Source organism: Dreissena polymorpha, chromosome 13 (genome assembly GCF_020536995.1).
Source record: "Dreissena polymorpha isolate Duluth1 chromosome 13, UMN_Dpol_1.0, whole genome shotgun sequence".
NCBI lineage: Eukaryota > Metazoa > Mollusca > Bivalvia > Myida > Dreissenidae > Dreissena > Dreissena polymorpha.
In genome coordinates, this window is record NC_068367.1 from 56,573,327 (window position 1) to 56,587,914 (window position 14,588).

Sequence of the window (14,588 nt, forward strand, 5' to 3'; positions counted from 1 at the left end):
TTGGGATTGTATTTGGGTCAACTGGGGTCAAATACTAGGTCACTAGGTCAAAAACTAGGTCAAATAATAGAAAAACCTTGTGTAGACAATAGAGGTAGCAGTTTTCATCCAAACTTTATGAAATTTAGTCAGGATGTTTATCTTGATGAAATCTGGGTTGGGATTGTATTTGGGTCATCTGAGGTCAAAAACTAGGTCACTAGGTCAAATAATAGAAAAACCATCAACAATTTGTTTGTGTAGACAGTAAAGGTCACAGTTTTCATTCAATCTTTATGAAATTTGGTCAGAATGTTTATCTTGATGAAATCTGGGTTGGGATTGTATTTGGGTAATCTGGGGTCAAAAACTAGGTCACAAGGTAAAAAACTAGGTCACTAGGTCAAATAATAGAAAAGCCTTGTGTAGACAATAGAGGTCACAGTTTTCATCCAATCTTTATGCAATTTGGTCAGAATGTTTATCTAGATGAAATCTGGGTTAGGATTGTATTTGGGTCATCTGGGGTCAAAAACTAGGTCACTAGGTCAAATAATAGAAAAACCTTGTGTAGACAATAGAGGTCACAGTTTTCATCCAATCTTTATCAAATTTGATCGGAATGTTTGTCTTGATGAAATCTGTGTTGGGATTGTATTTGGGTCACTTGGGGTTAAAAACTAGGTCACTAGGTCAAATAATAGAAAAACCTTGTGTAGACAATACAGGTCACAGTTTTCATCCAATCTTTATGAAATTTGGTCAGAATGTTTATCTTAATGAAATCTGGGTTGGGATTGTATTTGGTTAGTCAGGTGAGCGATTCAGGGCCATCATGACCCTCTTTTTTGACTGAGTCACTTTGAATATTTTGTTAAATTTTGTGTTTAGATCCACTTTACTCGTAAAGTATCAAGGCTATTGCTTTCAAACTTCAAATACTTTCTTATTATTATGAGGGTACTGTACCTGGCAAGTTGAATTTGACCTTGACCTTTGAATGACCTTGACTCTCAAGGTCAAATTAATAAATATTGCTTAAATTTCCATAACTTCTTTATTTATGATCACATTTGATTCATACTTTGACACAAAACAACACTTACCTGACATACCACAATGGACTCCACCCAAACCATCCCCACGCCCCACCCCAGAATCCCCCCCCCCCAATTTTATTTTTATTTTTTTTATTTTTGAAAGATCATCTATTAAATGACCACACACCCACATTATACCCCCCTCTCCATGATGGCTTACGTTATACTGTCAAGCACTCGAATAGTCGAGCGGGCTGTCCTCTGACAGCTCTTCTTGTTTCCACTCAATAACTCCAGCAATTGTCATTGTATCTTCAAAATACTTCATGAAAATGTGAAAGGCAATAACATCTAGGTCAAGTTTGATAATCAGCCAAATTGAGTTTTTTCTTGTTGCCGCTCAATAACTCAAGCAATTGTCATCAGATCTTCACCAAACATTATTTTATTAGTGCTGTTTTAGGTTTTCTCAGTTGTTGTTTCGGCTGTCCCAAGTGCGCCTTAGTATATTTGTATGCCCCCGAAGGAGGGCATATAGTGATCGCACCGTCTGTCTGTCTGTCTGTCACACTTTGCAGTTAGGTTTCGAAAAATGCTCATAACTTCTATGTCACTTCAGATGTAACCTTCATGTTTGGTATGCATGTGTATATGAACAAGGCCTTTCCATAATCACAAATTTTGACCCCTCTGACCTTGACCTTGAACTTGTGGTCCGCACTTAGGTTTCAAAAATCCGTTTAGGTTCTATCAAAGCATTTTTCGGGGGCAAACTGTGAAACCATTTATTTTTCGCCAGCACGAAATTTCGTCATTTTTATAAAAATGACGTTTTGTCAGCACTTAAATTCGCAAATTCCTGACTGTGAAAAAAATAAAAAAAATGCTTCAGCCAATATCCGATTTGATTGTCCAAAATATATCGCGGTTGCGATAAATCGTAGTAGGGAAAGAGGGAGGACACTTGAGAGTCACTTGCAGGAGGTGGGGCCTGTTTGTCACATGTCAATATACTAGTCTTTTGTTATCAGGTGATCAGTAATTGGCCCCCATTAGTTTATAATTATTAAGATTAGCGGATTAGTGGGACCGAATAAATGTTAATGAGTGTTTGAAACAGTGAAGCCAATTGCCAATTGGTCTTATTCATTTATTATCATCGCCAAACTAATAACAATCTTACCTTTATCGGCGCAAATAAGAGAAGATGCGAAGATTATTGGTTAAAATTAGTGTTAGCAAACTATTTGGTCAATTTTCAATAAAGTTTCAAGAGTTTTGCATCGTAAATATCTGATCAATTTAAGTACAATAATTTTCTGAAGTGTAAAATCAACAGTGCATTATGGGACAGCGGTTTCATAGGGCACAGTTCAGATTTAATTGTAACAACCAATGGACGAATGAGTTTTAATTAGATTGAATGCAATAGGATACAAAGCAATGTTTTATTGCGTCATACTCAGTCATTCGAAAAACGTTCTTACCAGGGATTTCCTGAAAATCGCGCAAAAATATAAGTGAATTTTTGTGAACAAATACCCTACGTTTGGATGGAACTAATTGTCATTATTGCTAATTTCTCTTTACCTGTTACGTTTTCAATTGCTACAAGTAACACTGGTTTGAAACATGTAGCGTAAAACTTGTCAAAGCTGTCAATAATTAAAATATTGATAGCCCATAAACGAAACACAGGCTATTTTTACATCTGTATTGTAGTTTAACGCAAACAACAAAAAAACAAAAATCATATGTTCTGTATAAATTTGTTATCAATGCGGAGAATGTATATAAGTCAGGTCTTCATCACACATCATCATCTTTTAATTTTGTTTATTGTCTTTGATCTGGATCCGCTGCGTGGAGGCTGTATAATTTGCAACAACACTGAAAAACACAATACACACAATGGGTAATAAAGTTATTAACAATTAGCGCTAATCATTACTATTCTACCTAAACGAAGTCAACCCAGTCGATACAGCTGTACTGCACTCGCATTTTAGAGCAATGTCACGTGTCAGTTAAGTACACTGTGTAATCTACACCCTTTTGTGTCAAAACTGGATTAATCTTGATTACGAAACAGACAGAGTAAGTATGAGTGGATTACGTTGGATTTTAGGGCCTCATGCCTTTGGTAATTCAGTCTTTATAATTTGTTCAAATATGGGACATAATTGTTCGTTAGGATCTTGAATTTGTCAATTGGTTGACTGACGGAATACACGAAAATTAATGCCTGACGATAAATAATGGTTTCACAGTATGTCATCCTATGGAGACAACTCTTGTCTTATAATAAGTTCAAATGGTTGTGACAGTTGATAAATAAAAACTGTCCTAAAACGCACTCTGCAGTTCTTTTTACTTTGCATAACAATAATATCACAATATTTTAGATCATAACAAATCTCCACAAGTAAATCATGTATGTACATGTAAGTCATTTTGGAGATATAGATCAAGATAACAACAATACACTGATTATATACAATTTAAATAATCATCAACAAAATACAGTTGATTCCTTGCAACATAACACTAAAGAATAGATCTTTGCTGCCAAGAACTTCATTACGAACATACTTTTTTAAACATATTCACAAATATGACTACTGGCAACACAGTTAATCATTCATGTGAATTATGTAACACTGAATATTAGTTTGGTCAGGCCAAAAGATATTGTTTACAGTACATGATCCAAAATGTCTGCACTGAAACTGGTGAAACAAAACTATTTAACTGTAAACACCAGGACTTTGGGGCTTTGAAACTGTCCTACAATGATGGATGCTGTACTCCTATTGTAGAAGACTGAGTAGGGGTATTTAAGCCCATCATTCCTGGTAGCAAGAGTTGCCAGCTTCTTCTTGCCTTCCCCATCCAGCTGTAGGAGAGTGTTAGATGACTCTCCAGAGACCAGAACCTGTCCCAGAGCAGTGACTTGTATACCAAGTGGGCCTTGCAGGTCTGGGTCTGTGAAGGTGTGCAGAACTGTGCCATCTCTGGCCAGGGTGAGGACCTTGTGATGGGAATAGTTGGTGATAAATATCCTGTCACCTGAAGGACTCACTGCACACATTAATACTGCAAAGAGTCAAATTATTGAAGTGAATTCATTATAGAATAATTATGTTAATAAAGATACTCTTACACAAATCTCATTATGTACATTAACATTCTCTCAGTCAGTAAATGTACTCATTGACATAGACAGAGCATGTTTACATGATTATTATTGTGGCATTATTTAAAACAGTCTCTTAAAACCGATGAAAAAGTCCTATACAGGAAAGAACAGTCATATAAATACTTCAGCAAAGGAAGAGCTTTATTGTTGAGGAGTTTTTATTTACCAATGAAAAACTTATCAGGTCTGTTATTTGCAAACATAATTGTCTGAAATGGGCAAAGGTAAAAATACAATTGACTTTTGTGCAAATATGTATAAACATAATACAGTTTTAATATTCCTATCATATATATGATAAGTCCAAATGTTATTGGATTATATACACCAAATTTTACCTGTGTTATTGCCTGATGTATCTTCATACACTTTATTCATAAGGTCACCTTTCATTGAATACTTGTAAAGTGCAGTGTCAGAGGTGAGATACAGGTCTTGCAGATTATGAGCAATACCATTACATCTATGTTGAAACTGCAATTGGGTACCCTTAACCAGATGCTCACCTTTCACAGAGACAAACTGGACCCCTGCACCCACAGCAACAGCGACTTCACTTGATGTTATTTGACACATGTCATTTGGAGAAGCATTTAAATCACAATGACTCCCCACCTGGTATTGATGATTTAGTAGCTTAACTCTTTTATTAGTACAATCTGCAACAAGAATCTGATCATCAGAGAGGACACAGATGGCACTGATAGTGAAGCTCTTCTCTGTATCACTTGGTAGGCTCACATCATACTTTGACTTTTCTTGCACAGTGAATACCTGGTCTGCGTCACCAAGTACTGATAATGCCTTGGTACTGAGTACAATCCTCCCCAGACCTGACAATATAGACAAGTACTGTTGAACATCACTGTTTGCCAGGAATGTCAGTGAACTTTCTACCTGAACAGAGTTCTCCTTCAGATAAATTTCAGACTGCTTAACTAGTTCCAGACATTTATTACTTGCAATAAATGTGAGTTCTGCTTTGCCCTTATCAACAATGTCATGTATTGCATCACTGAGTCGTTTCAGCTCATTTTTGAGCTTGCTGCAATTGTCGATATCAGTCTTGACAGAAGCTTTTAGACTGTTCATCTTATTATCGAGCTCTTTTATGGTGTTTTTTTCAATCTTGTCTAAAATTATATTTATTGTCTGGCGTGTTTCAAGTATTTCATCTAATTGTTTGTTGTATGAAGCCTGCAAAGTCAGCATGTTGGTGTTCCAATAATTCTCAAGTTTCTTGACTTCTTTCAGAATTGTTTGGATCTTTCTTGATAGTTGCTGCAAGTCTGGCAGAGGTTCTCTGGCTGACTCAGATATAAGTGTTACTTTAGTACACAGTCTGAAATTAAAATAACTTATTAATATGTGTACGTGGTTTAAATGGTCATTATGCAAAAATATGTCTGAACTGTTGTTCATGATATTTGTATTGTTAGCTCACCTGAGCACAACGTGCTCATGGTGAGCTTTTGTGATCACCTTTTGTCCGTCGTGTGTCATGCCTCTTGCGCCGTCAACATTTGCCTTGTGAACGCTCCAGAAGCCACATTTATTGTCCGATCTTTATGAAACTTGGTCAGAACATTTGTCCTATTGATACCTCAACCGAGTTCGAAACTGGGTCATGCTCGGTCAAAAACTAGGTCACTAGGTCAAAAAAAAGAAAAACCTTGTGAACACTGAAGAAGTCACATTTGATGCCCAATCTTCATGTAACTTTGTCAAAATATTTGTCTAAATGATATGTTGGTTGAGTTCAAAAATGGTTCCGGTCCGTTGAAAAACACGGCCGCCAGGGGGCGGGGCAGTATTCCTTATATGGCTATAGAGAAACCTTGTGAACACTTTAGAAGTCACAATTTTTGCCCAATCATCATGAAACTTGGTCAAAACATTGGTTTCATTGATATCTCAGACGAGTTCGAAAATGGTCCAGATCTTTGAAAAAACATGGCCGCCAGGGGCGGGGCAGTTTTCCTTATATTGCTATAATAAAACCTTGTTAACACTCTAGAGGCCACATTTATTGTCCAATTTTCATGAAATTTGGTCAGAAGATTGGTCTCAATGATATCTTGGATGAGTTTGAAAATGGTTACATTTGCTTGAAAAACATTGCTGCCAAGGGGTGGGGCATTTTTCCTTATATGGCTATAGTAAAACCTTGTGAACACTCTAGAGGCCACAATTATTGTCCAATCTTCATGAAATTTGGTCAGAAGATTGATCTCAATGATATCTTGGATACCTTCGAAAATGGTTACGTTTGCTTGAAAAACATGGCTGTAAGGGGCGTGGCATTTTCCTTATATGGCTTTATATGGCTATAGTAAAATCTTGTTAACACTCTAGAGGCCACATTTATTGTCCGATCTTCATGAAACTTGGTCAGAAGATTCATCCCAATAATATCGTGGACTAGTTCAAAAATGATGCTGGTTGGTTGTAAAACATGGCCGCCAGGGGGCGGGGCATTTTTCCTTATATGGCTATAGTAAAACTTTGTTAACACTAGAGGCCACATTTATTTTCCGATCTTCATGAAACTTGGTCAGAAGATTTGTCCTAATACTATCTTGGATGAGTTCGAAAATGGTTTTGGTTGCTTAAAAAACATTTCCACCAGGGGTGGGGCATTTTTCCTAATATGGCTATATATATCATGCTTTAGTAAAACCTTGTTAACACTCTAGAGGCCACATTTATTGTCCGATCATCATGAAACTTGGTCAGATGATTTGTCCCAATGATATCTTGGATGAGTTTGAAAATGGTTCCGGTTGGTGGAAAAACATGGCCGCGAAGGGGGCGTGGCATTTTTCCTTATATAGCTATAGTTAAACCTTGTTAACACTCTAGAAGCCATATTTATTGTACGATCATCATGAAACTTTGTCAGAAGATTTGTCCCAATGATATTTTGGACAAGTTTGAAAATGGCTCCAGTTGCTTGAAAAACATGGCCACCAGTGGGCGGGGCATTTTTCCTTATATGGACTTACGAATCTTCATGAAACTTTGTCAGTATATTTGTTTAAATGATATCTTGGATGTGTATGAAAGTGGTTCTAGTCTGTTGAAAAACGTGGCTGCCAGGGTGTTCACTAGTCATGAAAGTTGGTAAGGACATTTTGTTCTAATGACATCTTGGGCTGCACAGAACAGGTCAGTTCCTTTGAATCTCAGGTGAGCGACTTTAGGCCTTTCAGGCCCTCTTGTTTTTAAAATGATTTTTTCAGGTAATAAGATATGGAATCAGTAATGTAATTTTAATACTGATTTTTATTTTTAAGAAGCAACAAATGAATATAAGTCATCATTGTTCTTTTATTTTCATGTTTTTCACACACAAAAATAACTAAAAATAATAGATCTGAATAATGCTGAAGTAATTTTATGACAGCAATCATTTTTGAATGCAGATATATATCTGAGTTACCTGTGATTGAGGAAGGCACAATTAGTGCAGCACAGCTGACTGTGGTCACTGCAGTACATTTCTAGACATTTGTCTTCATGAAGGTCACATTTTTGAAGGAAATCTTCCACTTCCTTGGACACTGGCCACTTACTTGTGTCTCCCCTAAGGCCATATGTCACATGTTTCCCAAACAACTGTCCATGTAGAGTAATACATTCTGCACAAAAGAATTTCTGACAGTTATCACAGTGAAATTCAGCCAACTTGTAAGTTTTGTGCTCAAGGCAGGGTGAACAACTAAAATCTATAATAGAATCAGAGCCTCTATCCACAGTTGATTGAGAAAATGTAGCCATCTTGATCACTTTAGTATAAATATTCAGTAGAAATCGGCAACCTTCAATAACTTCCCTGCAACTGGTGGCTATTATTAACAAATATAATACTTTTGAGCGCACTTTTTTGTAATAAACATGTGATCTTAGAGTACTTGACTTCATGTTACAGTACTCATTGTTGGTGTGGTGAAGTGGTTTATTTTGAAAGTAGTGTGATATTTAGAAATGTAGTGATGGTGACTACATTTTTTATGTTGCTGATGTTGTTACTGTTGTTGATGCTTCTTTTCTTGCTTCTGATGATGACGATGCTGATGATAATGATGTTGATGATAATGATGATGACAGTGATGATGATAATGGCTGCGATGATGATGATGACAGTTATGACGATAATTACTGTGGTGATGACAGTGATGATGATAATGACTGTGGTGATGACAGTGATGATGATGATGATGATGTTGATGATGCTTATGATGCTGCTTATGCTGCTAATGATGATGATAATGATGATGGTGATTTTGATGATGCTTATGATGATGATGATAATGATGATGTTGATGATCATGATGTTTGTGATGCTTATGATGACAGGGTTCGCACAGACCTTGAAAAGTGCTTGAAAATCAAGGTTTATCTTGAATAGTGCTTTAAAACGATCTTGAGTGCTTAAAAGTGCAAAGTCAAACACCCAATTAAAACTCCTCCAGGTGCGGTATCCTACAGCTAGGTGCGAACACTGTTTTCTTTTATACACGGCGTTTTATAAGACAAAAAACACTGTCATGGGCATGGGTGTGGAATACATTATTCATTATCACGTTTAAATGAAAGGGATCAATACAATACGTTTATGTTGCATTATTTTATTTTAAGCGAACACGATGAACACGGCGGTATATATTATGGGTCTGCGGTGATTCGGGTGTTCGCCTTATGGCAAACGGCCCCGCGACATTTGATCTGAACACTCATCGCGGGGTTCATATTGGTAAGCGAACACAATGAGATGAAAAGTGCAGCGAGTGGCGTTTGTTTAAGTACACGGTGCCTGTACTAAGGACAAAAATACATATTTTCATGTCTTTTCCATGAGTCCGAAGTCATAGTTTTTTTCCAGATTTAATTTATGACAGTTCCGATCTGTTTATACTAGCAGGTACTGGATCGGTACGGGTTTTATAATGTAAGGGAGGTAACTACTACTCATCTGTTGCCAATAGGTCTACTTTGTGTTTTTTTGTATGCATTATGCCATTATGGTGCTGACAAGTTGAAATATGCCAGTGAATAAGTGCATTTTTCAGAAAGGATTGTTTTTGAAGTACCGTTGGGTTATTGACAACGCCAATTCTAAGTATGCAGAACAGATATAGAGATGGCTAGTATGGGGGAATCCGCGTTGTAAAGTCACCAGAAGATAAACATTTAGAATACATAGTCAATACAAATAACGGGTTTTGTTTTGGTATGTGTAATGCCTTTGGTCAATTACGGTACTAAATTATCATAATGAAATATCTTACTTTTGATTAAAACAGTTGTTACGTTATCAGGGTAGTGCAGACTGTTGTAAGCAGGGATCATATTTTCCCGCAACATCAATCGGTCCGGATTTAAATGGGGAAAAAGTATCAGAAAATTAACATCCAAAATCATAAAAAATACGTTATTATATATACCATTGATTTTGCCATTCACTTAATACACGTAATAAACGTACATGTTAAATTCCCTTTGGCATTTGTTTAAAACGGAACATACAAGTTTTCTCAATTGATTTTATCATTGGCTATATCATTGTTTTTTCATGTGTCGTTTTTAACAGACATTTTATTCATCGTTGTCAACTATTATAAATCTGTGTAAGTCGTAATTGATGTTTTAAATTGTTGTCGACTTGATAATAGCTTACAAACATGCTTGGAAATAAACACGTCTGTGCGGAGGTTGGCTACTGACAACAACAAAACCAAATAATCATTTTTTACTTTTATCTCAGATATTATCAAATTTATTACCGTTCAAAGTGATAACAATACATTTATAAAACATGACGAAACAACGCAATCTTGCGTTGTGCCATTTTACAATGAAAATGACGAAAAATCTTAAGAGACATAAGATTTAAGGTCTATAAGTAATTTAACCCATTTTCACCGCGACATTGACGGTATAACACGTTGTGGAATATACTTGCTTGTATTCAACACTGTGGAATATACCTGTCGCGTGCACGGACTACTTTTTAAATGACGTCATGCGATATGCGCTAAAATTAGGTCGAAATTGTTTGGTTCATTGATCGAATTTTAAGGTCACCCATGAAAAGAAAATGTGCATATTTTGCAGAAAAAAATATATATGATATATTCACCAAAAGAAATGTTGAAATAAAATATCAAATTACACGATTTTTGTTTTGTTATTTTTTTATGTATATTTACTTTACCACTGAATGATTTTTCATAAGAAACAAAGTCGACAAAACTTGAGCTTCAAAATTATACGACCTTCAACCTTTAAATCTAGTCATATGACATTATTTAGTGTAATGTGCATTGTTTATAACCAAAGCATATACTTTTGACATTTAACTTAAATATTAAGAATGTACAACAAGCCATACACATATCGCACAGTTCATGAATAATCTGCTATGTTTGCTTTCCTATTTAATTCACGTTAGGCATAGAGCTGTGTAAAGTATAAGATGGTAAAAATAGCACCACACTGGAATTGGGAACGTCCCATTTGTACACGGGTATTTTCTACTCATTCATCTGTTGTGTACTTGAATGTTTTCCATTCTTTGTGTATTTATATATTAGATTATTTTTTCGTACAATAAGGGCATTTACCATAGATAAATAAAACATTGTGCAAGTTTAAACATAATTATGTTTATATGCAGAAATCTGCAAATGCAACCGAGTTTACCAACGGCTATTATTAGATAAACTGCTCCGGTTCATTTGAACAGCAGTAATGTAGAGTACATGACGTAGCGTGTGACGAAGAAGAAAGTTTATCGCGTTCATATACTCATTTGAATAAAGTGATAGAATGGCATAAGGGTCTTTATTTAACTATGCTAAAATAATTATTAAAGACCCTAGATGCAAAATCGTCAATAATTGAGTTAAATGGATTATTAGATGGATTTTAAAGGATAATTAAAGGTAAGATACTAGTTCTTACATGTTTTGATTTTTGATTGTACTTTTGTCGTTCCCTGATCTCGGGGAAATGATTTTAACATGGGCGCCATTGATGCATCGGATCACACACGGCATACCCATAACATTATATAAAAAACACGTTCTGCGCGTCCTGAAATTCGTCGTCCGAAGTCGGAAAACGTATTGCCCTGTATATTTTGTCAAATAAAGTGTCAGTCGCTGCAATTGTCTGTTTACTCGTCAAAATTGTCAAGGTCTTCGATAGCTAAAGAAACTTCAGCGTACAGTTTATTTAGTATTGACAGACCTGTACAAAGTCGCGCCAGTCAAAAATCATAAAAAGCGACATTTAAAGTAATGGTAGCCAGAACTAGGTCGTCGATGGTGTACATGTATGTTGACATCGACAGCATTTTGTCAGGAGTAATGGCCGCCAGATTGGATTTTGATCATTTTCTTTCGAAAATAAAATAAATTATAGTAAAGTAAAATCTTCTTTTCGCGGTCGTAATGTGTTAAAATTCGCATACTGCGTAAAATTGAATGTATGCATATGGTGATATTTTTACTTGTTTTACAGTTTGTGTGTGAATTTTTTAAATTAAAGACTATTTCGCGTACCAGAACAAATACATGTATATCACTACGCATGGTTACATTTGTTAGATTTTAAGCGCTTTAATGACGGAATTAAAATTATTGTTAAGGTTATTAGATCTATTTATGTTAAACGTCACGTTGAAAAAATCAAATGGGATAAATAGAATACTAGGATTAGCGTTGAATACAGAGAAGTTTATGTTGCTCGGCTCGAACACCGAAAGCGCTCGCCAAGGCTCGCGCTTCCGGCGTTCTAAGCCTCGCAACATAAACTTCTCTGTATTCAACGCTAACCTAGTATTCTCTATATCTTGGTGTGATAAACATGCACATCAGTAAACAAATAGATTACTTATTCGTGCATATGAGCTACAAACTTTTCTTTTTAATGCATTTACAATCGCAACAAATTGTTTTGTTTCACATTCACGTCAATTAACATCAAAGACAGATTATAAACCAGTGCGCGCTGTCATTTTAGCCTCTATACCAATAATAACTATCAATAGACACACAATGATACCGATAATCGATCGATATGTACATCACAGGCCTTAAGTCTCTTTAATTGTTTTGCGGTTTTTACAGTTTGAGAAATTTTCAACCACCCTCATTAATTTTGGACGCGTCTTTAATCCCCTATTCACAAGTTTTTTATGCTTGGTCGAACGTGCAATAAACCGGTCCTGACTGGTTCAGAGACTGCATCGATTGATTTATCACACCTAATTGAGATAAGACTGTAATTAGGGTGTGTGTTGACGTGTGCATTGTGTAACTTGCAATCGATTTCATGGGAATTTTAGCAAACAGAATCGGACTGACTGTTTGGGATTTTCAATCGGTCTTTCATGACCCCATTTGGTCTAGGACCGACAAAACCGAAAAAATATGATCCCTGGTTGTAAGTCACAAAGAATGTTAAGCAAGAAGGGACCAATTTAGCGAAAAATGTCAGTATTGGACACTAAAATAATATACATTTTTCAGTATGTCGGACTAAAAAAGTGCTTGAATTAGGATTTTTTTCCCTTGAAAAGTACTAAAAAGTGTTTGAATTTCATTCAAGAAAATCTGTATGAACCCTGGATGATGATGGCTGGCTAAAAAGATAAAACTGTCCTTATATCTTGCCCTGCTTACACTCTAGAAGTTTCTGTTTTCCAATCATCATGAAACTTCCTCAGAACATGATATGAGCCGTGCTCTGTGAAAAGGGTGTTTAATGCATGTGTGTTAAGTGTCGTCCTAGATTAGACTGTCACAAAGCTTTTTCAACAGTAAATTTGACACAAAGTGCTGTTCAATGGTCAATGAAAGAATGATGACATTTACCAAACTTCTTTTAAACATGAGTATTTTAATGACGGTTATCTAAGTATAAAGAATTGTTATTACCTATGTGACATTCTGTTTGATCCTTTACAATCACCATACTCATCCAAGCTTCATTTCCCAAGTTGTTTGTATATGCCGATTAGAAAAACAACAACAACCATATTGTGGAAATGCTTGGGTGAACATACATTCATGTGCACAGCTGGTATGACTTGGCAATGGTGATAAACATGAGAGATGTAGTGTGTCATGAATGACCCAGGCCCCAAGGTCAATGTCACAATTTAAGGTCAAAGGTCAATACATAGTCTTGAGCATAGGGTGGATTTTTGAGTGGAAGAAATTACAAGCATACTGACACCTATTGCTAACACACAAAAATCATTTCCCTAGGTCAAAGATCAAGGTCGCAGTTTAAGGTCAAACGATCTCCTGCATAAATAGGATTTTTAAATAACTTGATATAAGTTGCAAGATGTAAAGGCACAAGCAAGCACAAGTCCCTAGGTCAGATGTCAAATATAATAAATAAAAAGACTCAGTTCAATATTTACCTAAAACAAGACTTAATTGATGGACAAATATCTGTGAATGTGGCCTTCATTTTACTATTGCATATGGGTATTAACAAATTGATGTGAAAGATTGTTACACAAATACTGATAAGATGATTTAATTTTCACGTATTTTTTAAAAAAAACATTGCAATAAGATACTTACTGATGGTAGATTGACAAAGATATTTGAAAGCTTTCCTTTGTCTAAGGCATGTGTCATTGATATGCTAAGTACTTACACCATTTTCACGCTGATCACTTGATGTTTGTATTAGTTCTTAAACCACTTGCTCAACTACTGAAGAGGGCACATCCTTTGCGACCCATTGTCTCTCTTAATTCTTGGAATCTGGTTGGGGAAAGGTTTGAACCCCTTATGCGACAGCCCAATCCTATTTTTTTTCCTGTGAAGTCAGTTAATTATCTATTAGAGGCTATAAATAATAATTTTATGATGTTGTTTACCTGGCTAGATTCTCCGTAGCAACTGAAACAAATCTTTTTGTTGCAGTCTTTGAATATTGTCAGAAAAGATAGAAAGGGAATAAATAGCCCTTCTTTACAGCAAAGTTGTTCATGCAGATAATTGTATATATTCTTGCATGGGAATAACCCTTCCCAAATAAGTGTGTAAAACTCGAGTTAAACACGAGTTTTATCCGTGTTAAACCAAGCGGTATTGGCAGTTGGTTTTTAGTGGGTTTTGGTATGTTGGTTTTTGTGAGTTTTGGTAAGTTGGTTTTTTCTGTGTTTAAAGTGGGTATTTTTACCAACTTGGTTAAAACTGAGTTAAACACAGAAAAAACTCACTTGTTACATAAATGTGGGCTTTGGTAAGTTGGTTTTTTGTGAGTTTTGGTAAGTTGGTTTTTTGTGAGTTTCGGTATGTTGGTTTTTTGCGAGTTTTGGTAAGTTGGTTTTTTCTGTG

At 35.7% G+C, this 14,588-nt stretch overlaps 2 protein-coding genes across 3 annotated transcripts in view; one reads left to right on the forward strand and one right to left on the reverse strand.

The window, feature by feature from the left end:
• The window catches only part of LOC127856227 (double-stranded RNA-specific adenosine deaminase-like), a 120,979-nt gene that overhangs the window by 74,688 nt on the left and 31,703 nt on the right, over positions 1–14,588 (forward strand). The window lies entirely within an intron of this gene.
• Positions 3,446–8,071, reverse strand: LOC127856229 (uncharacterized). Of its 2 annotated transcripts, none has more exons than XM_052392323.1 (3): positions 7,661–8,071; positions 4,557–5,560; positions 3,446–4,050 (listed from the first exon to the last, which is right to left on the reverse strand). In XM_052392323.1, exons 1-3 carry the CDS (start codon positions 7,996–7,998, stop codon positions 3,929–3,931), a joined length of 1,464 nt encoding a protein of 487 aa, XP_052248283.1. In that variant the 5' UTR covers positions 7,999–8,071; the 3' UTR covers positions 3,446–3,928. The 2 variants fall into 2 exon arrangements, with proteins under 2 accessions (XP_052248283.1, XP_052248282.1); XM_052392322.1 differs by having other exon boundaries at positions 3,446–4,115.